Source organism: Hyaena hyaena, unplaced genomic scaffold, assembly GCF_003009895.1.
Source record: "Hyaena hyaena isolate Hyena2069 unplaced genomic scaffold, ASM300989v1 scaffold_1346, whole genome shotgun sequence".
NCBI lineage: Eukaryota > Metazoa > Chordata > Mammalia > Carnivora > Hyaenidae > Hyaena > Hyaena hyaena.
This window is the reverse complement of record NW_024081978.1, coordinates 10299-37851: the sequence shown is the minus strand read 5'-3', so window position 1 is coordinate 37851 and position 27553 is coordinate 10299. Positions and strand designations below refer to the sequence as shown.

Below are 27553 nucleotides of genomic sequence, written 5' to 3'. Positions count from 1 at the left end.
ATTCCAAGGGAATTTCTTTTTTAAACTATTTCTTATCCTCTACCCAAGGTAAAACAGCCCCACAAAACAAATTATGATTCTGTCTCATGACAAGTCACCTCTAATCCAAAGCCAAATTGGCTTTCTAAAATCTGCCTCCTATAAGCATTTTTAGATTCCACCTCGTATTAACTAACCACCGAGCTCTGAAGATTTTACCCCTCAATGTGGGTCGAGCTCACTCTATGTCACCACCCATACTAATATATGGAGGTTCTCAAGATGTGAACCCAGAACCGGCAGCATTAGCGTTCACTTGGGAACTTAAAAGTTAAAAGCAATCCATGCTTTCACAGGCTGTCCAAGTGATTCTGAGTTTGAGTTAATTCTAACCTAAACTAACTGAAACACACTTTAATGGTCTCTACATCCAGCCTATTTAATAATACTCTTTAAAAAAAATTTTTTTTTAATGTTTTATTTATTTCTGAGAGAGAGAGACAGCGTGAGCAGGGAGGGGCAGAGAGAGAGAAGGAAACACAAAATCTGAAGCAGGCTCCAGGCTCTGAGCTGGCTGTCAGCACAGAGCCCAACGCGGGGCTCGAATCCACAAACCAGAACCACGAGACCAAGACCTGAGCTAAGGTCTGGCGCCGGAGCCCCCAGGCGCCCTGCATTCTGTGCATACACAGATTTCATCAGTGATTCCCACTCACCAAAGCAGTGAGTGAACAATGTGATTCTGCTGACCCACCACAGAAGATAGTGAAGCCAATCCCGTGGGTCAAGACCAGTGTTTAATTTTAAAAAAGTGAAATTAGAAGAAAACATAACAGAACATATCACCTATAGAAGAGATATTTTCCTAAACTTTGTTTCAATTTTATGTCTGAATGCACTTGCATGCAGTGTGTATTACCTACTATAGGTCATAATGTGAAGCATTTCAATAAGACTTGTCTACAGCAATGCCTTTCAAAATTTATTCACATTTTTTATTCACACCCTAGGGATCTTGCTGTAATGCAAATTTTGATACCAGTAGGTCTGGGAGGGCCCTGAGGCTACATTTCTAATGAAGCTCACAAGTAATGGCTACATAGTCCATGGACCTCACTTTTCATATACTCAACCAAGAAGCCTTAGAACATTGCTAACCTCGCCACTTCAGCTTCCTTAACTCATGGCATAGTTTTATTGAACTTGAGATATGGCAGGTTTGCAACATGTTAGAAAATTCTGCTGACTGAATGCACAGAGAATTGTAACCATGGTGCTCTAGTTAACATATGGGAAAACATACATTTTTTTTCTCCTTCAACTATGCTCGTTAGCAGTCTTCAAAACGGAGTTCCTATTTTCTGCCTTAGGAAATTGATAAATTGAGTTAAATTTAGTTTTCTTTGAGGATTAAGAATTTTGAATAGCCTCAAAAAAAATTTTTTGAATTGCCTCAAGAGGTCTAACTATAGAATAAAGTCAATATAAATGTATAAAATGGAGAGAAGAAATGGACTCAGTTTAATAAGCACTGACCTCAGACTATACTCTGGGTATTTTAATTTCTTGCCAAGATCCTGAGATGAACCCTCCCAGTCACCAAATTAAGAATTATATTTGACAAGAACAAGAAATGCAGCTGACTAGTGGCCCAATCTGTGCCATTTTGTTATACAAGGGTTAGGTCAAAATGGAATATTCATCTATTCTGTGTAAAAATTGGCAACATCAGCTCCTGGGCTTCCTAAGTATGTATTGTTGGCTGAGGATTGACTACCTACCTCCCCCTTCACTTAGGCAGACACACGAGGGAAATAAACCTAGATAGGTTTTTTTTTCCCAGAAAAATAAAATGTCCCCAGGTTCCCTGGTAACCGATACAAATATTAAATCGTTCTCACCATCACACACACAAAATAACCTTTGGGTAAGGAATCTCCATCTCCAGCCCTCATCTCAACCTCAGGTCTGTTCCACTGGTAATATCTGTTTTTGTTTCATGGCTGTTGGATGCAATAGGGCCTGAGATTGCGTGGTAAGCCATGCAATTATTTAATATTACTTGAAAAACATGGGCATAATTTGGGGAGAAATGGAAAGATTAATAGTCAATAATAATTCACAGAAGACCTAGATCCCCTAACGATGCTTCTATTAGTTACCCAACATGAATGTGCTAAGGAAGTGACTCCGAAGCTAGTAACTGAGTACTTAAGTACATCAAAGGAATAAAGCGGTTACAGAGGTGATATAACCATTTAATGGTTAATGCCTAACAAATTAATCTGAGGATAGAAAGTGGATAAGATGGAGAGGCAACAGAAGCTTATTTCTTAAGGAAAAGGGTCTAGAAAGTATTTTGGTGCAAACTCCTGGAAGGGAAACTAGAGTCAAATAAAATAGCCCTAGAAAGACTGGAGTAGGGCGCCTGGGTGGCTCAGTCAGTTCAGCTCAGGTCATGAGTTTGTGAGTTCGAGCCCTGCATCAGGCTCTGTGCTGACAGCTCAGAGCCTGCTTAGGATTCTGTCTCCCTCTCGCTGCCATTCCCCTGCTCATGCTCGCTCTCTCTCTCTCTCTCTCAAAAATAAAAAAATTTTTAAAAAGAAAAAAGAAGGGAGAGAATATCCTGGCCTTGTCCTCTTATGCTTTTTTTCTTGCTCGGTCTTCCTTTATTTCTCTCCATATCTGTCTTACATTTTTGCCTTTTTTTTGCTGGGCATTCCCTGCCTCTTTTCTTTGCCATGTCTTAATTGGTCAAAACGTAAACTTGATCCAAACTTGAATCATTCTTTGTTATGTGTCTTACAGATATTTGTAATACTTAATATCTTTTATAGATCTTTGTAATGTTTCTCATATTTCTTTTACTTTAATAAAGTAAAATCCTCTTTGCTAAAAATTTTAAAATGAAGCAAGTTTTTTCAATATCTACTTTTTTTTTCATAGACATTTATCTCCTACCATACCCTTTTAAAAAACACCAGCAGCCTTCTAGTAATTTCTTTTTTCTATAAGGCAATGGCCCACATAAGTAAGGCTCCTCATCTCAGCTTATGTCTAATAAATTCTCTCACACTGAGCTTTATGTCCTTCTATCCCCTAATTCTATCCCTTATATTCAGTTTTTATATGAAACCATACATAAAATCTATTAACTCACCATGTAACTCTCTGTTTAGGATAACTAGTCCAAGCTCCTCACTTACCTCTTGGGAGGCAGTACAGTATATTGGTTAAGAGTAGAGGCTCTAAACTCAGACCAGTTTTGGTCCTCTGCCACCTACTAGCTGTGTGACCTTGGGCAAACGGCTTGACCATACCAAGAACTCAGCTTCCTTAGCTGCAAAATGGTCATCATAAATGTACCCACCTCATAGGGTTATCACAGTATTAGATACATTTAAAGTTCTCATACTGCTCAGCATATGGTGCTCAAAAACTAACCATTCTCATTCTCCAATCATCTATCTTTAACCAAACTTTTTTGAATAACATGGCTGTCCTCTTAATCCCTATACTTTTCAAATGTAACCCAGGCCCCAAGTTTCCTGGAGAGAACGTGGTATATGTCACTTTAAAATGCATCATTTCTAACTACATACTATACCTTTAACAACTCACTCTCAAATTTTCCCTAATGTACCACTCAAGACGATTTCATGTTTTTAGGATTTCTTTCTCCATGGAGCTATAGGAAATAATCTGCTGGTGAGCTTCTCAGGATCATTTTGGGAAAAAGGTATCTATCACTGTAACTTTCATGTTAGTAAACAGGATTGAGAAGCTTAATGGACTGAAAAGAGGCAAAACAATTGGTGAGAAAGACGAAAATAGAATGTTACCATCCACGATACTGTATTTATATTCTGGATCAGCCAACCTTTCTGGGCTTGCCTGGATTTCTCAACCTGTTCATCTGTTAAATATATATTGAGCATTGTGCAAGGACACAAAAGATTAAAAAAGATCCGGTCCCTGCCCTTGAGGAACTTCTAAAAATAAAAACACTAATGCTTGCCATGTAGTAAGTGTCTTATGACAAATATTAGTAGAGCGAAATGGGAGCACAGTGGACAGATATCCAAACAAAAATGCATTCCAATTTCCAATCGTAATAACAGGTGAGGGCTCTGAGTCTAAAAAGGACATTTTAATCCCTACCTTCCTTTTTTGTCTCTTTGGAGTAAAGGAAGACACACCTTAGTGTTTCAATGAACAAAAGGGAGGTGTAAAATATAACTGAAGAAAGACAACAATTGTGGGTTTTAAGTCCCTTTCCCCCACATCGGTCCTTCGCCCTCCTTGTTCCCTGTTTTTTGAACTTGCATAAGTAACTTCACATTCTGGACTTACAGGCCTTGCTATCAAGGGAGGTATTATCCTCCTTGCTCCACGGCAGGGCTGGGAAAGGTGACTGATCAAGGTCCCTCCCACCGAATTCTACAATCCAGACATTCCCAGATCCAAAAAGGCAGGCAGAAATCTTCCCAAGGAAGGGGCCAAGGGTAAGAACTGGGGTTTAGGGAGCAAGAAACAGTGAAGGAGGCCGAAGCCAGTTCTCACCGAGAGGATCTTATCACCCTCCTGGAGCCGCCCATCCAGGGCCGCAGCCCCATTCTCTTTGATGCGGCTGACGTAGATGCCACTGTCGTTGGAGACATACTGCTGATCTGTCCCACCGACGATGTTGAAGCCCAGCCCTGAGAAAATCATGGAGGAGCTGTGAAGGAGACAGTGGTGAAGAGGGAAGGGAGTAGAGAAGAAGAGGAGAGAGAAAAAGGAAAGGTCTAGTAGGGAGGGGAGGCTGGCAAGTCAACTGTGATGTAGCTGGTCAACAGACACAGGAAAGATCAGTGAACAGTATCATCAACAGAGGTCAACAGTACCCAGAGCTGCCCACTTAGACCAGGCTAGACTAAAGATACAAACACAGTGATCAACATCATTTATTGAGTCTAGAAAGATCTATAATAAACTCAAAGAAAGAATAATGGTGACTCTTACAAGATGTGCTTCTGTTCACAACTGATTTTGATTCTGCTGGTGGCTTTCAGAGGACCCAATTCTTAACTTTCTCGCTGTTAATGTAACAGGGTAAGCGGTGTTCACGAGAAGAAGCCATGCATTTAACTAATTAGCAAATGAACTGTTTTGTTTTTTTTAAATACTTACTTAAGTAATCTCTACACACCAAGTAGGGCTTGAACTCACAACCCAAAGATAGAGTTGCTCTATCTCTCATCTGACAGAGACAGCCAGGCACCCCTGAACTATTTTTAATTTAGTGGAGGGGAAATTCCTAACCAAACCTTCCCCTCATCTCCTCTCCCAACCTTCAGGACAATTTGCATATGGAGGTGTTTTGGAGGAAACGGTCTTAGGAGTTTCGGTCTTAGGAGTTTCGTTTTTTTTCCCCTACTTTGCATGAAGGGCAGTAGTGTAGGTGTTGGCAGGAAACCTGGGAACTAGAAAGGTAACTGAAGCTTAACAACAGGACTTAATCACCAAATTCACTCTTGTTTCCTTTTCTACCTCCAGTGCAAACGACCACATGTTCAGGTAGTTTGCCAAGTTTCATCCACTGTAGAGAATGGACTACCCACTGATTAGCAACTCTCCATCTCGCCCCTAACCCCTGGCAACTATCCTTCTATTCTTTGCTTTTGTGAGTCATTTAAATAGGTATAAAGTTTCAGTTATGCAAGATGGGTAAGTTCTAGAGATCTGAGATACAACATGGTGCCTACAGATAATAACAGTGTTACTGTACTCTTAAAAATCAGTTAAGAGAGGGGCGCCTGGGTAGCTCAGTTGGCTAAGCATCTGACTTCGGCTCAGGTCATGATCTCATGGTTCGTGGGTTCGAGCCCCGCATCGGGCTCTGTGCTGACAGCTAGCTCGGAGCCTGGAGCCTGTTTCGGATTCTGTGTCTCCCTCTCTCTCTGACTCTCCCCTGCTCACGCTGTCTCTCTCTCTCAGAAATAAATAAAACATTTTAAAAAATCAGTTAAAAGACTAGGTCTCATTTAAGAGTTCTTACCGTAATAAAATTTAATTTGAAAAACAAAGAAAACTGACCACCGAAGTATCATTTCCATGGACCAACCACTAAGTTGTGGAAAGAGTTTCACTTTACAAAAACCACTTTTATAAAGGAAAGAAAAGGAAAAGAACCTCCCTGGGGTTTTCTTTATGTCAGATACTGTAGAATTTATAGCCACAAGTGAAAAGAGAAAAGGGTGTAGAAACAATGGAAAAACAAAAATCTGGTGGCACAATTAGAAGGAATGGCCCCAACCACAAGCTTCCTACCAGTTTTAATAGAAAACAGATACTTAGAGACATACATGGACTTTCTTAAAAATTCTCCCCACTGATGGGATGAAAGCTTCCACGTGAAGCTCACAGTGTTAACATAAATACTAGCAAATCAATCTGTGAGGGAAGGAAACACACGGCCAAAAGAAGAGAAGCAGCAGGAAACACCTCATTTAGACAGCATACCTTGCGCACAGAGGCTCTGCAGCTAAAGAATGAAAAGGTCTTAAGATACGTGATAGAAAGAGCTACTTCTAGAAGATGACTATTTCAACTTCCTTGAAGGGTAGGGTATGAAAACTAAGTTATTAAATGTTTTTTCTTAGAACATTTTTAATTTGTATCATTACAAAATTAAGGATACAAATGGGTGGAAGGTACTGGAAAGGGGATGGTGGGTAGTTACGAGAGAAGATAGAAAGGTAGGTGAGGTCTGATCATTGAAGGCTTTGACATCACTTCAAAACTGTGACTGTTTTGAGCAAGGTGGCTGAGGACAACCAGCCTCTCACAGTACTAGCACAAACTATTTGAAGAAAATCTCTCAAATCTCACATCTTTACTAAACACTACAGAAGACTCTGGGGATTTGGGGAACAGGAAGCATGTGTTAAGCAACTAAATGTAATATAATTGTTAGAAAGAGGAGGGAATTTGCTACTGTTATTGAAAGCTACAGAAGAGCACCTCAAAAAGGAGAGTGGAAGAAATCTAACCGAAATTTTCTATAAACATACTCTCACCAGAAGTCACACTATACAGGCATGTTTGTAAGTGATTGCTATGTCAGTTGTAAATGCACTACACCATTTGACATGAAAACTCTGAGGCTAACATAAAGTCTTTCTTCAGTGAAAGCATTTATAGAACCGAACTTACCCATAATTTGAAGCATTGCTGAAATAAAAAGGGGGTCAACAAGCACTGGGCAACAGTATTACCAATTCAAAACTGAGCCCTACATAATCCTCAGTTCACTTGTTCATTAAAAATTTCCCATCATTTACTATGTGTCAGGCACTGTGTTGCGTTCTGAGGAAGACATAAAGCTAAACTGGATAGTCTCTGCTTTAACCACAAACAGAAATGTATCCTCTTCCCTGTCCCTTTTAGATTTTGCAGAAACAAATTAAAGGCAGAAGACCTGGTCATAAGTTCAACTCCATAACAAGTCCAGATATGTGGACTTAATAAGTCAGTGTACCCCAATCCTCGGTTTCCTTTTCTGTAACATAAGGAAGGAATCCAAATTCTGCCCTATCTACCTCAAAAGGTTAACTGCTAGGGTCTAATAACATCAAATCTGAAAAAACCCTTCATAGCCTACAAAGTAGTTACTGTAAGAGCAGTTGTCAGTAAACACTGGTGCCTGCTACAGCCCAAATTGGATAGTTTGATGGAGAAAAGATTAAATATATATATAGTACAAATATGGAAAGTCCCTAAACATAAGAAGACAGATAAAAAGTCCATCTGTCTATTAACAGAACAAGACTGGTCTGGAACTCAAACTTACTGAAACTAAGTGTATCTATAACCGGTGACCCAGACATCCCCGTCATGAAGAGTTTCTAGCAAGGGTGGTATTTAAAATATACAACAATCGGTCCAGCACATGCACCAACCAATTGCAACAGATGTCAGCTAGAAACAACCAGAAGGAGAATGGCTATCCCAGCATCCTGTCTGCTGATTATCAACTGTGTCTCAGGAAATAGGGTAGACCACCAATCCTGGGTTGTCTGGGAGCCTTGATATATACCTGCTGTCCCACCATAATTAAAACTGTCCCCTTCAACTTAAAAAGCATCTCATCTTGGACCAATGTGATCATCCTATGTATAAAGAGTAATGTAAAAATGTTAACTGCAACATGTACTAGGGTAAAACTGATAGTAATTTAGATGTCTATCCTTTAGGGGAATAGATAACTAAAATATAGTTAAAAGTCAGAAGTACAAAATAATATCTAAGGGAACAGGGTTTTAAAATGTAATGTTGGTTATTGATAGTCCAATATCTTCTTATAGATTAGAAACCCAGGCACACAAAACAGTATTACCTACTTACAAAACTGCATGTATATTTAGGGGCATCTCAGTGGCTCCATTGGTTAAGCGTCTGACTCTTGATTTCAGCTCAGGTCATGATTCCATGGTTCATGAGATTGAGTGTTGTGTTGGGCTCTGCACTGACAATGCAAAGCCTGCTTGGGATTCTCTTTCCTTCTCTCTCTCTCTCTCTCTCAAAATTAATAAATTTTTTTAAAAAACAATAAACAGAAGTACATGTATCTTTAAAGACATGTAAAGACACATTAGAATGGGCACCTATGAGGTAAAGGGTACAGGATGAAGTTTAGGGATAAAGGGCAAAAATAAAACCAGAGAGTGACCTTGCATTTACTGATGAAGATAACATGTTATGGACCTAAAGGATACAATTAATTCAGCTCTCAGCATCTATAATTCAAAAGAAGTTGAGGGAGAGGAAAAAAGAAAAAGACTAGAACTCAAAGGCTTTTTAAAAAGTAAGTGAATGAACAAGTATTACATAGTGAACTCAGGTTATAATGTGCAAATAATTTTCTTAAATATGATAAGCTTAAAATGCACTGCTTGGTCTCTAATTTGGAAAAGAGGTCTAAATGCAAAAAAAAGTAAAGATGGTATAAGAATTACACCACCATAGGACTAGGAGAGAAAGAAAGTACATTTTGTATAGGAGCTTTGTAAGGTCAAACAGGAAGTGCCTTCTGGTGGACACCCCCCATTCATCTCCAGGGCTGGACCTTAGGCTCACTGATGCATAAGAGCAGTAATAGCAGAGGCGACAGCTAACATTTGCGGAGCATTTAATATGTACAAGGCACCATGCTATGCACTTTACATACATTATCTCATTTAATCTTCTCAACAAATGGGTGGAGTGATTATTACATTTTACAGATGAATTTGAAGACGAGGCATGGAGAGATTAAATAATTTTACAAAAGGTAAATGAGGATGTTTGATTCCAACGTGTGAGTTTTAAATCATTTTGCTATACTATATTGTTGTAGAAAATAGAAACAACTGCTTTAGGAAAAAAAAGATCTGCTAAGGCTGGCTGGCTACCTTGGGAGGCAACTTGCCTTTAGGTGGCCTGAATCAGCAATGTTGGAATAATGGTTGTAGAATAGTTCCCAAGAGTGATGTATTCCAGAGGAAGAACTGGTCATTGTGGAGTTCTGTCACTTTAATCACGGTCCCTAGTGCTTATTTTCAGGCAAAAGAAAGAAATGCCCTTCATTTATTTTAGATTCTTGTCTATAAAATCTGTATATAAGGTAAAAAAAAAAAAAAAAAAAAAAAGGAAAGGGAGGGGGCGCCTGGGTGGCTCAGTCGGTTAAGCCTCCAACTTTGGCTCAGGTCATGATCTCACAGTTTGTGGGTTCAAGCACCGTATCAGGCTCTGTGCTGACAGCTCAGAGCTTGGAGCCTGCTTCAGATTCTGTATCTCCCTCTCTCTCTGACCCTCCCCTGCTCATGTTGTCTCTCTCTCTCTCACAAATAAATAAAAAAAAAAACATTAAAAAATTTTTTTAAATAATGTTTAACCATATTACTCTGGAAATAATACAGGATATAATGAAAATGAAATAAAATAGTCCAGTAACAGCAGTGATGGTAGCTACTTCTTGAATTATGAATACCAGATTGACAAACACCCTATGTCCCTCATTATCAACGTGCAGAGTTTTTTTTATCCCAAAATAATCTCACTAATTTTCCCTAGATGTCAATCAAACTCACTGTTTAGTGGTAAAATATATGTAACATAAAGTTTAATTTTTTAGCCATTTAAAAAAAGTGTTTCTTTATTTTTGAGAGGGGGAGAGAGAGAGAGACAGAATCCCAACCAGGCTCCCCAGGTCACACAGAGCCCGACCTAGGGTTCAAGCTCAAGAATTGTGAAATCCTGACCCCTGCTGAAACTGAGTTAGATGCTTAACCAACTGAGCCACTGAGTGCCTCTAGACATTAAATAAAAACTTTGTTTAATAAGTTTTTAATGTTTATTTATATTTGAGAGATAGACAGAATGTGAACAGGGGAGGGACAGAGAGGAAGATAGAATATGAAGCAGGCTCCAGGCTCTGAGCTGTCACTGCAGAGCCCATTGCGGGGCTCAAACCCACGAACTGCGATATCATGACCTGAGCCAAAGTTGGACACTTAACTGACTGAGCCACCCAGACACCCCTAAAATTTTTTTAAATGTTTATTTTTGAAATGACTGGTGAACTGGCAGAGAGAGAGAGGGAGACACAGAATCCAAAGCAGGTTCCAGGCTCTAAGCTGTCAGTACAGAGCCTGATACAGGGCTTGAACTCATGAACTGCGAGATCATAAACTGAGACGAAGTCTGACACCTAACCAAGTGAGCCACCCAAGCACCCTGCCCCTAGCCATTTTTAAATGTATAATTAAATGGCACTAAGAACATGCACAATGTTGTTCAACCATCACCATTATCCATATCCAGAACTTTTTCATCATCCCAAACAAAAATTCTGTACCCATTAAACAGTAACTCGCTCCCTTTCACCCTTGGTAACCTCTATTATACTTTGTCTTTATGACTTTGCCTATTCTGTATACCTCATGTAAGTGGAACCATACAATATTTGTTCTTTTGTGACTTTTTTTTTCCATTTAGCATACTACCTTCCAGGTTCATCTGTGTTGTAACTTGTATCAGAATTTCATTCTTTTTAAACGCTGAATAATATTCCATTGTATGTAAATGCCATATTTTGTGTATCCAGCTGTCTCTCAGTGGACATTTGGTTATTTCCACATTTTGGCTACTATGAATAATGCTATGAATATTGGTGTACAAGTTATCTGTTTGAGTCCCTGCTTTCAGTTCTTTGGGGCAATTATCTAGGAACTGAATTGTTGGATCACATGGCAATTTTTTTTTAACAATTTGAGCAACTGCTCAACTGTTTTCCAACATGGCTGGCTGCATCATTTAAGATTTCAACAAGCAATGTGCAGGGTTCCAATTTCTCCATATCCTTGCCAATACTTATTTTCACTTTAGATAATAGTCATTCTAGTGGATGTGAAATGGTATTATTATTATTTTTTTAATGTTTATTTCTGAGAGAGAGAAACAGCGTGAGCAGGGGCGGGTCAGAGAGAGAGGGAGACACAGAATCTGAAGCAGGCTCCAGGCTCTGAGCTGGCTGTCAGCACAGTCTGATGCGGGGCTCAAACCCACGAAACGTGAGATCATGACCTGAGCCAAAGTCGGACCGACTGAGCCACGCAGGCGCCCCGAAATGGTATTATTTTAATGTGCACTTTCCTAAGGCTAGTGATATTAAATATCTTTTCATGAGTTTATTGGCCATTTGCATATCTTCTCTGGAGAAATATCTTTTAAGTCCTTTGCTTATTCTGAATTGGTTTTGTTGTTGTTGAGTTATAAGAGTTCTTTATATACTCTGGATATTAATCCATTATCAGATATATGACTTGGAAATAACTTCTCTCATTCTGTGTTATCTCCATCTTTTGATGCACAAAATTTTTAATTTTGCCAAAACCCAATTTATTTTTTTGTTGCCTTGTGCATTTTGTGTCATACCCAAAAAATTCACCACACCCAAAAATATTAACATTTCCCCTATCTTTTCTTCTAAGAGTTTTACAGTATTCACTTTTTTTAGGGGGGGGAGGGATGTGAGGGAAGGAGGAGATAGCCTACTCACTTGCTTATTTAATATTTATGTTTTATTTAAATTCCAGTTAGTAAATATACAGTGTAATATTAGTTTCAGGTGTACAATATAGTTATTCAACATTTGCATATAACAACCAGTGCTCATCACAACAAATGTACTTCTCAATCCTGTCACCTACTTAATCCCCCCACCTACCTCCTTTATGGTAACCATCAGTTTGTTCGGTTTGGTCAAGAGTCTGTTTCTTGGCTTGCCTCTCTCTTTTCCCATTTGCCTGTTTGTTCTGTTTCTTAAATTTCACATGAGTGAAAGCATATATTTGTCTTTCTCTGACTTATTTCACTTAGCATAATACTCTCTAGCTCCATCCATATTGTTGTAAATGGCAAGATTTCATTGTTTTATATGGCTGAATAACATTCCATTGTGTATATTTATTCGACATCTTCTTTATCCATTCATCAATCAATGGACATAAAATGTTAGCTCTTACATTTTGATATTTGATGCACTTTTAGTTCATTTTTGTATGAGATATAAGGCAAGAATCCAACTTCATTGCTTTGCATTTGCAGATGCTGTTTATTTACAACACCATTTACTATTTACAACACCATTTATTGTAAACTTTCCTTCTACACAATGAATGGTTGTGGCAACCTTTCCAAAATCATTTGACCATCTAAGAGAGGGTTTAAATCCTTAGGTCAGTACCACACTATTTGGAACACCAAAGCTTTGTAGTAAGGCTTGAAATTAGGAAGTTGTGAGTTCCCCAACTTTGTCCTTTCTTTTCAAGATTGCTCTGTCTATTAGGGGTCCTTTGACATTACACATGAATTGTATAGTATGTTTTTCTATTTCTACAAAAAGGCTGATTAGATTTTGACAAAGATTGCACTGAGTATGCAGAATGCTTTGGATAGTGTTATCTGTCATCTTAACCATACTATGTCTTCCAGTCCATGAATGTGGAATGTACTTCTATTTATTCATGTCTTTAATTTTTTCAGCCAAAATTTATAGCTTTCAATATATAAGTTATTGCCTCCTTGGTTAAACTCATTTACAAGTATTTTATTCTTTTTGATGCTACTGGAAATGGAATTATTTACTTAACTTCCTTTTAAAACTGTTCATTGTTAAATGTATAGAAACTAAACTGATTTTGTGTGTTGAGTGTGTATACTGCAACTTTGCTAAATTTGTTATAAACTCTAACAGGTATTGTCTGTTTGTAGAATATTTAGAGTTTACTACATGTAAGATCATGCCATGTGTGACTAGAGACAATTTACTTCTTCCTTTCCAATTTGTATGCCTTTTCTTTCTACTTCTTGCCTAGCCATTCTGGCTAAAACTTTTAATACCACACGGGACAGAAGTGGTGAAAGCATGCATCCTTGTCTTGTTCTTAATCTTAGCTTTCATGCTTATGTAAGTATGTTAGCTGTGGAGTCTTCATATATTGCCATCATCGTGTTGAGGAAGTCTCCTTCAATTCCTAGTTTGTTTTTAATTTGGAAAAGTGTTGAATATCCTTAAATGCCTTTTCTGTATTGCTGAGATGACTATATGGGTTTTTTCCTTCATTCTATTAATATGTTGTATTACTTTTAAGGATTTTTTTGTCATTGAATCATCTTTGCATTCATGGAATAAATCCCATTTTGTCATGGCATATATTCCTTTTAATATGTTGCTAAATTAAAAGAATGTAGCTCTATGATCACCCTAGTGATCTACGTGGAGGCAATTTCTGATCACAACAACAGGGAGCAGGACCAAAGCAGAACCAAGTTTATTTGTGGGCTCTCTATCAAAAATCAATCAACCGAGTTGATGAAACGGGGATTAGAGTCTGGAGAGGGTGAGGATTGCTGGATGTTGCAGGGCAATGGTCTGGAAAGGGGGAAGGTAGACAGAAAAAAAAGAGATCCAGGTATCTGCATGAGTCTTTACGAAGTACTAGCCCATGCAGATGTTGAGTCAAACTCCACAAGGCTGGGAAAACAAAAATTAGGAAGTTGTATGCTGAATAACTCTCAGAGTTCAAAAAGGGCAGGGAGACTCTCAAGTTCTGTCCAGCCTGAATGGATTCACCTGAAAATTCTGTGGACACTCACTTAAAACATGCCTCACTTGTAGAGTTGAACTATCCCTGAAGTAAATAGTACTTTAGAATCATCCTAGAAAAGTTACAAACAGGCCTTCAGGAGGACAAACTGATCTACAAGTTACTTAATTGCCTCCTAAAACAAAGTTCAACATTGTAATCTTAACAATGTTAATGTAATAAAACAAAATGCAGACCTGCAGCAACGTAATAGTCACAACATCCAGAATCTAAAAATTAACATGCTAAGAAGAAAATATGACCCATAATCAAGAGAAAAAAATCAATCATTAGAAACAAAACCAGAAACAATAAAGGATGGAACAGGAAAACAAGGATGTTTAAAAGGCTATTGTAACTATGTGGAAATAATTAAAGGAAGTTGAATATAATGAAAAAAATGGAAAAATTTTCTCAAGTCTTTAATCCGTTTTAAGTTGATTTTTATATACGGTATAAGGAAGTAGTTCAGTTTCATTCTTGTGCATGTTTGCATGTCTTCTGCATTCTGTCCAGTTTTCCCAACACCATTTTTGAAGAGACTATCCTTTCCCTCCTGTATCTTAGCCTCTTTGTTACAAATTAATTGACCATACATGCATGGGTATATTTCTGGACTATTTTGTTCTATTGATGTATACATTAAAATGAAACATCAAAAAAATGAAACTCATAGGTTTGAAAACTACAATATCTGAAAGGAAGAATACACTAGATGTGATTAGTAGCAGATTTGATACCCCAGGAGAAAAGATCAATGAACTTGAAGACATAGACGAAACCACAGTAACATCTAAGATAATAGCAATATGTAACTGGAGTTCCAGAAGGAAAGGAAAAGGGAAACAAATATCTGAAGAAACAACTGGCTCAACATTGTGAAAAATATACACAAACAGATCCAAGAAGCCCAACAAACTCCACTCAGAATAAACACAAAAGAAAAAAAAGCCAGCAAAGTATATCATAATCACACTGCTCAACACCAGATATAAAGAGAATCTTGAAAGCAGTCACAGGGGAAAAGGACATGAATATACTAAGGAGAAAGATGAAAATGACAACAGACTTCTCCTCAGAAACTATACAAGCCTTAAGTCAATGAAACATCATCTTTAAAATACTAAACAGAGCCACCTCAGAGGCTCAGTCAGTTAAGTGCCCGACTTCGGCTCAGGTCATGATCTCACAGTTCATGGGTTCAAGCCCCGTGTTGGGCTCTGTGCTGACAGCTTGGAGCCTGGAGCCTGTTTCAGATTCTGTGTCTCCCTCTCTCTCTGCCCCTCCCCTGCTTGCATACTCTCTCTCAAAAATAAACAAACAAAAAAAAATCAGCAAAAATAGTTGTATTAGTTTTCTTGGACTGCCAAAACAAAATACCACAGACTGTATGGCTGAAATTCTGTTCTGGAGGCTTGGGAAGTCCAATGTCAAAGGACCATCAAGACAAACTTCATACCAAGGACTCTTCTCTTGACGTGTAGGTGGCCACCGTCTCACTGTGTGCTCACATGACTTCGTGAATTCTCAGAGAGAGAGAGTGCAAGAGCGCTCTGGGTCTCTACAAGGACATTAATTCTAGAGGATCAAGGACCCATCCTTAATTTCACTTAACTTTAATTACTTCTGTAAAGGCCTTATCTCCAAATATAGTCACATTGAGAGTTAAAGCTTCAACTCAACATGTGAATTTCCAGGGGCTGGGGGGGGAGGGTGCAAGAGGACAAACATTCAGTTGGTAACAATAAGATATTGAAAAAATCCCTCAGTGTTTGGAAAACAAATAACCTATGAGTTAAAGATGAAACTCTATACAGGAAAATAGAAAATATTATAGTTGAATGACAATGATATCACCATACACTAAAAATGTGGGATGCAGCTAAAGCAACATTTAGAGGGAAATTTACAGCTTTACATGCTCACAATAGAAAAGAAATAATAAAAAGGTATAAAGTCAATGATCTTAATTTCTATCTGAAGAAGCTAAAAAAAGAACACTAAGTTAAACCTAAAGGAAGAAAAGAAGAAAAGAACAGAAGAATCAGTAAACTAGAGGGGCGCCTGGGTGGCTCAGTCAGTTAGCATCCAACTTTAGCTCAGGTCATGATCTCACTGCTCATGAGTTCGAGCCCTGCATCAGGCTTATGCTGACAGCTCGCAGCCAGGAGCCTGGAGCCTGCTTTGGATTCTGTCTCTATCTCCCTGCCCCTCTCCCATTCATGCTCTGTCTCTCCCTCAAATATAAATAAAACATTAAAAAAAAATTTTTTTTTATTTAACAAAGCCAAAAGATAGTTCTTTGAAAGGATTAATAAAGTTGATGAATCACTGGCAAGACTAATCAAGAAAATGTAATTTTACAAATTACCAAATTCAGAATACAAAACATATTATCACTATATATCCTAAAGATATTAAAAGGATAAGGGAATAATGTGAATTATGGTATGCTAGATAAAATGGAAAATTTCTTTCAAAAAAAATCACAAGTTATCAAAACTGACTCAAGAAGAAACAGAATATCCCCACATCTATTAAAAACATCTTCAAGGGATGTCTGGGTGGCTCAGTCATTAAGCATCTGACTTCAGCTCAGGTCATGAACTTACAATTGGTGAGTCTGAGTCCCACATTGGGTGAGCTCTTGCCCCACTTCAGGTGAGCATAAGCCCCACTTCTCTCCCCACCTCCCTATGCCCCTCCCCTCATGGAATTCTCTCTCTCTCTGTCCCTCACTCACTTGCACCCTCTCTCTCAAAAAAAAAAAAAAAATCTTCAAGTGTACTAAAGATACTGAATTCATAATAAAAAAAATATTCCCACAGAGACAACTTCAGGCCTCAAGTGTTACACTAGTATATTACAGCAAACATCTAAAGAAGAAATAATTCCCTTATGTAAAAAATTCCACAATACGTTCAGTAATTTCACGAAATGTTTCTCAATCCATTTTATGAGGACGAGGTAATCTTGATACCAAAATATGAAACACAGATTATAACTACAAAAAATATTCTGTATATGGACTCAAAAATCCTCAAGAAAATATTAGCAAAATGAATTCAGCAATATATAAAGGATGAATGTAGGGTTTACCTAAGGAATGTAAGTAAGGTCATTTTAACATGGTCAATCAAATGAACGAATTGAGCAGTTAATAAATGAAAAATCATATGATTATTTCAGTATATGCAGAAACAGCAGGTGGTAAAATTCAACACCTTTTCATGATGAAAATTCTCAGCAAATGAAAATACATGGAAATATTAAGTCTGATTAAAAGCATCTACGAACAGCTAACATCCCTAAAACTAGCTACAAGGAAAGGATGTCTACTCTCCGCAGTAGTATCTAGCATCGTACTGGAGGTCCTAGGCAACACAGGGAGCGCCTGGGGGGCTCAGCTGGTTGAGCATCCAACTTTGGCTCAGGTCATGATCTCGCATTTCGTGACTTTGAGCCTGTTGGGCTCTGGGCTGACAGCTCGTAGCCTGGAGCCTGCTTTAGATTCTGTCTCCCTCTCTCTTGGTCCCCCTCACCCCCAATCATGCTCCATCTCTCTCTCTCCCCCAAAAATAAACACTAAAAAAAGGAGAGGAAAAAAAAAAGAAAGAAATGCCTCTATGAGAGGCTAACAAGCTTTTTCATAACCCAAAAAAGGCAGCACAAAAGAAAAAGAAGTCGGTCGCCTGGGTGGCTCAGTTGGTTGAGTATCCACCTTCGGCTCAGGTCATGATCTCATGGTCTGTGAGGTCGAGCCCCAGGTCAGGCTCTGTGCTGACACTGTAGAGCCTGGAGCCTGCTTCACATTCTGTATCCCTCTCTCTCTCTCTCTCTCTCTCTCTGTCCACAAACCCCCCCCCCCCCGAAATAAATAGGTATCTAAAAAATTTATAAAAAAAAGAAAAAGCAGAAATATATAGAAGGGAAAGTCCAATGCCCTTAAAATTCCTATGACACAGGTTACCCTGCCTTTCTTTATCCCGTGAAAGTCTATTCTCCACACAGCAGTGGTAATGGCAGGCCCCATTTAAGCACTTTAAATGAATTGAGTTGTCTTTTGGTAAGATGCTTAAACGGTGCCTGGTACAAAACCTACAATATGAAAGTATAAAACAAACAAATCCATTTAATTCTCACAACGCTAGGAGTAGGTTCGATTCATACTCTCATTTAAGGAAACGGAGGCAGAGGGAAGTGCAGTAACTTGCCCAAGGTCACACAGGCAAGAGCATTCTGCCTCTTTCTCACTACGCTCTGCTGCTCACTGCAATTGTATTAAAATACAATTCTCTTCTGTATCCATAGTATCTACCAAAAAACTTGCCCTCTAGTCGCTGTTCAATAAATACCTGTGGACTGACAGAATGAACGAGTGCTCCAAATGCGTGGCTCGACAGATGAAATGACTAGGCATCTTTTTGCTCAGGACCGTTTTATTCCCTGCAGAAACTCTCTGGGGCAAAGATGAAATACATCACTTGTCATTTGCTACCTCTTCCGAAAGACATGAATACACGCTGACCAACAAGCAAGACAAAAAGGGAAAATCTTTAACACTGAGGGAACAGAAAGGCGGTGCAACAGCCCAAAACTCTGTTGTGCCCACGGCCAGCCCTTCCCTGTCACAGCGCTCCATCTGGTGGGTGCAACAGAGAACATGGCCCACCAAAGCAGCTCCAGGGAGCCCCTGCCCAGATGCACACCTGGGCCTCTTTATCGCTCTGTAAAAGAAGATTCAAACTGAAGCACTGCCAAGAAAATCACTCCAAACAGAGCGAAAAGGATATTGCAGAAGTAGGTCCCACACACCACTCCCGTTTCAGTTTGCAGAACACAACGAACTTTTGTGACTTTTGCCAAATGGACGCATCCTTCCGCTTGGGACTGAAATAGAGATAACGTAACACCTGTTAGTTAAATAGCCAATCCTGCTCTAGAGAATCAGTTCAAACTCTGCCAGCACCATTATGATTTTCTCAAAACAAGTTATGTCACCTTGTGGTTTTCACCTTTATAAGCCTGTACTCCCGGCTCCCAATTCAGGGCACAGGTGACCCTGTCTCCCAGTGAAACCCCAGATCAACACTTTTGTTACTTTACAGCCTTGTCTTCTTGAATGACAGCTCCTCGACTTCTCTCTGAAATACCTACGTAGGCGCCTTTAGTCTCTCATTCGGGGTCAGCTTTTGTTCAAACACGAAATAGATGTATACGCCACGTCTTTACTGGATCATGTCTCCATGTGCTCCTTGCTTTCGAAACATTTCAATCTCCTCATTTCTTGCCTTATATGACAATCTGTGCCCTCCCCCACTACTGTCTTTTTGACTTGCTCCAACTCTACTGCTTCTTGCCCAAAATATGGTAATCTGTGTACTGTAGTAGGCATGAATACACCACAGTTTTGTACAAGGGGAGAATGATATTATCTACTTTGTTTCTGAAACATTTCCTAGAGGCATTTAATATGTTCTTGAGTCTTACTGTGTGACTCTATAAGGAACAGAACATATCTTACAAAGGTCCATAGCTGTTTTGGTTATTCTACCTCAAGGGAACTTGATATATGCCTACCATGGTTCATAATTATTCTCCTTTTGAACGGCAAAACTCTTAAAAATCGGGATCTTTTATTCTTTATTCTAGTATCTATAATTTCTAATCGTAGTGTAGGCACATAGCAAACACTAAATGAATGCATTCAAAAACAGCTACCTTTATTTCCAAGTCTCCTGAAACTAACAGTTTATTCCTATTCCATCATCTTAGATCTTTTCCCTCAATAAGTAATTCTGTACTTCTTCAAATACAGTCATTGGCTACTTTTCTGCCTAGTCACATGGATTTTTAAAATGCTTATTTTTTTTTTAAGTTTATTTATTTTGAGAGAGAGAGAGAGAGAAAGAGAGAGAGAGCAAGCCCAGGAGTGGCAGAGAGTGGGAGAGAGAAAGAATCCCAAGCAGGCTCCACACTGTCAGCATAGAGCCTAACATGGGGCTTGAACTCACCAACTCTGAGATCATGACCTCAGCTGAAACCAAGAAGTGGACACTTAACCAATCGATCCCCTAAAAAATGTTTCTATGGTTTGGCATCTATCAGCTTGCCTTTCTACTTCTCCAAGGTAATTACTAGATGTTTTCCTTTAGAGTTATTCTTAAGGATTGTTTTGAAAAAGTAGTAATAAGAATGATCCTTGAAGCAATCTTAGAGACTTGTATAAAATACTCTTCTGACTCTATGTAAGATTTTCTAGCTATTCTATCTCCTTGTTTCATAACCATTATAACACATTACATCCAAATTCATTCTTTCTTTCTTGAAGTTAGTGGAGAACCCTGTTTGACTTTTTGAAAGCCGAAAGAGACCATGTTACTGGTTCTCTTTAACAACATTCTATTATATTTTCCTAACATTTATCAGTTTTCCTAGTCATTTCATGACACTTAGTGACCATCCTGTGTCATGCCCAGCAAGGCATTAGGAAAACAAAAGATGAAGTATATATCCTTTGAATCAAAAGAGCTCAGAGTGAAGTAGAGGGAGGAGGGGACACAAATAAGGAGGCAAATATAGAAATAAACACTAAGATAGGGATACGCACAGAGTCCAGTTGGAGCATAAAGAGAAAAAAGAAATTTGCATGAGGTTGAGAGCCTGGATTTTTTTTTAATTGCTATTTTTATTTTAGACATAGACAGAGAACACATGCGAGCAGGGGAGGGGGCAAAGGGAGAGACAGTATCTTAAGCAGCCTCCACGCTCAGCACAGAGCTGAGCTGATCGAGCTGATGTGGGGCTCGATCCCACAATCCTGGGATTGTGACTTGAACCAAAATCAAGTGTTGGATGCTCAAGTGACTGAGCTACCAGGGCACCCCAGAGCCTGGATTTCTAAGTCACACAGACCCAAATCCAATTCTTATTTTTTTTTTTTTTTACAAATAGTTTATTGTCAAGTTGGTTTCCATATAACACCCAGTGCTCATCCCCACAAGTGCCCTCCTCCATGCCCATCTCACCCCTCCCCCCCATACCCATGAGTCCTCAGTTTGTTCTCAGCATTCAAGAGTCTCTCATGGTTTGCCTCTCTCCCTACCATTTCCCCCTTTCTTCTCCCCCATGGTCCTCCGTTAAGTTCCTCCCAATCCTCCTATACGTGCAAACATGTGATATTTGTCCTTCTCTGCCTGACTTATTTCAATCAGCATAACACCCACAAGGTCCATCCATGTTGCTACACATGGCCAGATTTCATTTTTTCTCATTGCCATGTAGTATTCCATGGTATAGATAAACCACATCTTGATCCATTCGTCCGCTGATGGACACTTAGGCTCTTTCCATGTTTTAGCTATTGTTGAGAGTGCTGCTATGAACATTGGGGTTCATGTGCTCCTATGCTTCAGCATTTCTGTATCCCTTGGGTAAATTCCTAGCAGTGCTATTGCTGGGTCTTATGGGAGTTCTATTGTTAGTTTCCTGAGGAACTTCCTCACTGTTTTCTAGAGGGGCTGTACCAGTTTACATTCCCACCAACAGTGTAGGAGGGTGCCCGTTTCTCCACATCCTCGCCAACATCTAGAGTTCTCTGATTTGCTCATTTTAGCCATTCTGACTGGCTTGAGGTGGTATCTCAGTGTGGTTTTGACCAAATCCAAATCTTAACTCTACCCCTTAAAGAACTGTGTGACATAAGAGTCAAGGTTTTCTCATTTATAAAATGGGATAATAACCATTTCATCTACTCCTTGTTGGGAGTGCATGAGACAAAGTGTTTAGTGTGGCAATATATGACAAGCGCTCAATAAATGGTATATGACATTCATTACAAGGGGGCAGCTAGCCTATATAAAGCTTCCTGGAGGAGGTGACTCTTGAAGTCAGTCTTAACCAATGAACAGGAAGGGGAAGGAGTCAAGATGGAATCTTAGAGAAAGGTTAAGTTTCCACACCAGCATTAAGAACTTGTCATAATCCAGTCTCTCACTACCTCAGCAGCCTCATCTCCTTAACTCTCCTAAATAAACTCTCCTAAATAAACTCTCCTTTCAATCCAGGCCAGTATACTAACTGACCTCAGAATATACTTAAATAATCTTATTTTTTCTATTAATGCTTAGGCCATACCTTCCCAAGCCTGGCACTAGTCTACAGACTGTCTATAAGACCAACATAAGTTCCACCTTCTTGTAATTGATCAGTCTGGACCTTATCAATGGCTCCATTCTTTGAACTTTTCCAGGACAAGTTCCTCAGCGCATTTCCTTTGTCCTCTGATAACATACATGTTCATCATAGTCCTTAACCGTCCTTTACACTTATTTAATTTTTCACATGTGAATGTAATGTCTTCATTGGGATGCATATTCCATGAGGGTAAGACTTCATGTAAGCCAGAGAAAACAGGGCAGAGATATAGTAGTTTAGTCTCAGATCTATTTGGTACATGAATGAACAGATCAGTAACAGCCTCAGGGTCAAACGCAAAGCACATGACCAGTCTGTAGAGACTTAAGTGCTTGGGTTTAACAGGATTTCTTGGTTTTAGTTCTTACCTTGATATGCCCTCAGCTCTGTCAACAGCAAACTATAAAAACTTTCCACTGTGGGTTGTGCTAGTCACTTAAAACGCCTCAAATCCTTAACATATGATATAAGCAAATAAAAGTCAAGAGAAAGACTGGCAGTCAACTCCTTAGACATGGCTACTATATTGGAAGGTAGTAGACGGAATAGCAGAAGCAAAAGATCTAGGTTAAACTTACTGGCTTTAGAACTTGGGCAAATCCTTAACCTCTCCGAGAGATAATTTCTTTATCTAATAATATGGATTAATCACTTACCACCCAGGGTTGCTGTGAAGATTAAATGAGTTAACATATAAAGCAACTAACAGTGCCAGAAATATAATCCCTCTGTGACTATTCATTATTAAAACATTATACCAACCCATCATCCTCTGCAAAAAAAAGGTAGAAAAATAGAGATTCTCTTCCTTCTTTAAAGATAATATTTCAACAACGTGCTGAAACCTATTGAGGCATCAGTGCCAAGCAAGGAATACTAACCCTAACACTCGGTGAGCAATAGAGTTGTCTTTATGGCTAATCTCTACCTGTTACAGTAGGGGAAAAAGCTAGATTAGATCCTTGTGATACTTCTTACAATAACCGCATCTTTTCAAACTTAAAAACTCTTAATGTGACAAAGGAAAACGTGGGAGGCTTAGAGACTATTACTGAGATGAACTCCCACCAAAAGGAAAAAGATCAATAGTGTTCCATAAAGGATAAAGGTGAACTCTTCAAACCTTTGAAGGTACTGAAAATTGGGGCCACTGCCTTTACAATTCTTCAGATCACCCACTGTTAGTCCAAAATGGCAGGTTTTATATTATCAAATAACATGTGGAATGGGCCCCAAAAACCCATAAACTCTTAGAAGTGGAAGAAACCTCTAAGGTCATCCAGCCAAGCCTTTCCTCACCCAGGTGAGGAGGAAGGAATAGGAGAGATGCTGAGCTACATGCCAAACTTCTCTTTGCCTCCCCAGATATGCACTTGTCACAATTTCCCCAAGACTTCATTCTTTCCCTTGCAGTCCACACAACCACACAGAATAGGTTCATCTGCCTTCCGACATGGGCCCAAACACTGAAAATATCCAAGACTCTCGCCCTTGACAGAACACCGGCCCCAAAATGCAGACTATACATTTTTGCTGTTACTTGATTAAACCATCAGGTCTCTGCATAGGAGGTTGTATGTAAAGAGTGACAACGCTGCCTACAAACAGAAATGCAGATTTAGAACTGGAGGCTTTTCCTATTTCTTTTCCAGAAGGAAAGGGCTCCTCTATGTGACTACCAAAGTTACCGGAAGTTTCTAGTGGAGATAAGGGACTTCTTCCCCATGTATCTTCATGACGACACAGTGGAAGAAAAGCTGAGGCTTCTTAGAAGTACAGGATGCCAGGTAACTAGCTCTGAGAGGTGATATACAGACACGTGAAACATTCTCTTGTTAACCGAAGCAACCAAACTTCAAATGACTGTCTTTGGCCCAGTTCCATCCTAAATTTGTGGCTCTATTCTCCTAAACACTTACATTTATCAACTTACATGAGTAAGACACGAAAATGCTTAGGAAAATTAAAGTCACTCAGTGAATAAATATTCATTGTGAATAAAGGCACGTCTACTATAGAAATGAACCCCCTTGTGACAGAAATATATTAGCTAGATATAATTATTCTTCCAAATTAGTCCTTGGAAGCTTGTCCTAACTCCAGTGATTCGGAAAAAAGGCAACACCAGGAACCACAGGTTTGCAAGATTAACAGGGTCAGGAATTTTAGCGGCTGGGGAGGTGAACATTAGTCAACACTGCTATGCAAACACCAAAAAAGCTGAAGTGATATTACACTGAACTTAAAAAAAATTTAGTGAGTTCGGCTCTGCTATAGTCAGAAGACCCTGGAAAGCCTGTGGATGCCACAGCAAAAGGACTATGTCAAAGCGCATTAAGGTCTTAAGCAAGAGACAAGAATTAAATCCAAAATCACATCGGGATGGCTAATATCACAACTAGGGATATTTAGGCTATAGAGAAAAGAGACAAAACAGGAGCAGAACAACTAGATATCTTTAAATACTTGAAGGACAAGCAGGAAAAGAACTAGCATGGTACTAAGCAGCCCCAGGAACAAGCACCAATGGATGAAAAGTTACAGGGAAGCAGGTTTTGGCTCAAAAACACTTTTCCATGTAGCCTCAAAAGTCACTAAATATTAAGAGTGAGAGAAGGAGAAATTTACATAAAGTAGGAAAAGTGAATCTAAAGGACTGAGCACACTGTATGTGCATTCAACAAAAGTTTAGGAGCTCATATGAAGCATGACACTAACATGCAGATTAGAATGAATTATGTTTCCATAAGTCGACTTCCAATCTTCTATAACAAGAAAAAAAATAAAGCATGGACGATTCAGAAAACCACATTTTATGATAATCTGTAAGTGGTGGTCAAGATATTGCAAAATTCCACATGAGAAATGACGATGGGCTGTTCTAGGTGGTGGTGAATGGAAAGGGGTGAAGATTTACAGAAACATTTCAGATTCATAGCTCACACTACTTGATGACTTACTGGAGACTCTTCGAATAACAGTCTTTGGCAGGTTTTACTGTGCTAATCTAGCTATTCATTTATTAACAGTAACAACGAGAGTAGCAAACTTCTTACTCGGTGTCAGGCAAGGTTCTGAAAGTTTTACATAGACTAACTCATTTCATTCTCATAACCCTAGGAAGTATATTCTGTTATGGGGCGTCTAGGTGGTTCTGTTGATTAAACCTGGACTTTGGCTCAGGTCATGATCTTGCAGTTCATGAATTCCAGCCCGGCATCAGGCTCTGTGCTGACAGCTCAGAGCCTGGAGCCTGCTTCGGATTCTGTGACTCCCCCTCTCTCTGCCCTTCCCCAACTTGCGTTCTGTCTCTCAAAAGATAAATTAATGTTAAAAGAAAAGAAAAGAAATGAAATGAAGTATATTCTATTATCCTGCACATTTTATGCATGAGAAACTAAGGCTTAGCTTACATCAGTAAAGTTAGTCAGCCAACCAATAACAAAGATCCAGGAAGAGGTTAGATCCGGGTGGATCTACCTAATCCCAAAGCTAAAGCTCTTAATCGACCCACTAGACAGCTGTAAAGGGGAGGTAACAAAACGTAAGGTATTGTAGTAGTGTGAAGAGCCCAGTGAAGAGCGCTGGGGGAAAAGACGGAGTTTGATGGGGGAGTAACGACGGACGGCAAAGTGAGGATTTAGCAGTATCAGAATCACTAACGTGCTTGCTTAAAAAAAAAAAAAGAAAGAAAGAAAGAAAGAAAGTAAAAACCTTCATTGAATCCAAATTCCTAGAGATGGGACCTAGGAGTTAACTTTTTTTTTTTTTTAAGCAAAACTGAAAAACCTCGGGTAATTTTGAGGGGCAACCAGGTTTGAAAAGTACGGTTTCTTTCCGCTTTAGCATTCCAGCTGACACGCAAAATGAACTTCCCAAAAATGGAAGGAAGGAGGGAGGGGTTCTAGCACCAAGAAAACGGCTCTGCATTTACAGTCAACGCCGCGTACGCTCCCCTTTTTACTAAACAGTCTGTCACGGGCACAGCAATAAAGTAAGCATGGGGGGGGGGTAGTTAAAAAGCAGGCTTTGGGTGACAGGATTTTCTGGTACTATTCACACCCGAAAGAAAACCTTCCCGACTGTAAATACATGTGATAATCTGACTGAAAAAGGACACGGGCGCCTCAGATCCGGGTCTGGCTAGTGGAGGATGCCAACTTAGTCTTCTATGTGCTCTAAGTGTTGCAGGAAACCTCGAGGTTGGGGCCTGCCTGCTCCAAGGCCAAGGGAATCGGCTCAGCAGGAGGGGGTCTGCTCTGCAATTACAACCTCAAGCACCCTGCTCCCGGGGACGACCTGTGCCGCACATACCCGAGGGTCCTCTGGTCAGATTGATTTCCTCCTCAGTGACCACATAGTCCACTCTTCCGTTCATGTCTTAGTGCTCGTCTGGCCTCCCACCTGGGTCGGCTGGGGTTCCCGCAGGTGAAGGTGAACCAATCTCCGCGCGGCGCCCCGAGCACCACACTTTCGGTTTCAGCTGCCCGCGGACCGGAAGAGAAAGCCGGGAGCGCCGGGAGCGCGGGGAATGCCGGGAGTTGTAGTTCTGGCGGCCAGCGCGCGGGCGCCTCTCAGTCCCCGCAGCGAACCGCCGAGGAGCGACGACCCCGTTACCGTTCTACTGGCGGGGGGGGGGGGGGGGGGGGGGGGGGTGTCGTAAAGGGAAGAGGCATAAATACATCGATTTTGTGAAAGAGAAGTTAAACGAAAAGTCTCATGCCTCAAAATCGCTACAAATGTTGGGGGGGGGGGGGGAGTTCTGTTATTCAGTAATCACGAGACCCGGCCAGGACGGGCGTCCCAGGCAATCTATCTGCTACTGTTATTGCAGAGGATGAAATCTCACACCCTTTTATATGGCCCGGCAGGTACAATCCATTACATACAGGTTCTCGGTCAACAGGAGTGAACACAGTTTGCTGTATACGTTCTTTTGTAAGTCGCCCCTGTAGGCGCCATCTGTGTTAGTGAATTGCCATCATCCAAAGGAAAAATAAAACTATGAGAAGCAGGTACTTAAAATTTGGAGCAAGGCGCCTACCCTAACTTCTGTGGCGAAGAGGTGGCACAATTTTCCTTGATATTTACATTTCAAACAGAGTTGTACCTGACAAGAGGCTTTTTGGCTTTTACAAAATTTTATATCCATATAAAAGAGAGAAGGAAGGATTTATAATTACAGGCTTCCTCAAAAAGAATCTAAG

General features: G+C 39.7%; 1 protein-coding gene across 1 annotated transcript in view; it reads right to left on the bottom strand.

Annotated features, from left to right (window-relative positions):
* The window catches only part of LOC120225150 (synaptojanin 2 binding protein), a 36573-nt gene extending 9740 nt beyond the window's left edge, over positions 1–26833 (bottom strand). The window contains exons 1-2 of the mRNA XM_039223380.1: positions 26661–26833; positions 4543–4679 (exon numbers count right to left, since the gene is read on the bottom strand). Coding sequence (XP_039079311.1) covers positions 4543–4679; positions 26661–26724 — 201 coding nt within the window. The 5' untranslated portion in view covers positions 26725–26833. The remainder of the gene's footprint in view (positions 1–4542; positions 4680–26660) is intronic.
* Positions 26834–27553: the final 720 nt, after the last annotated feature.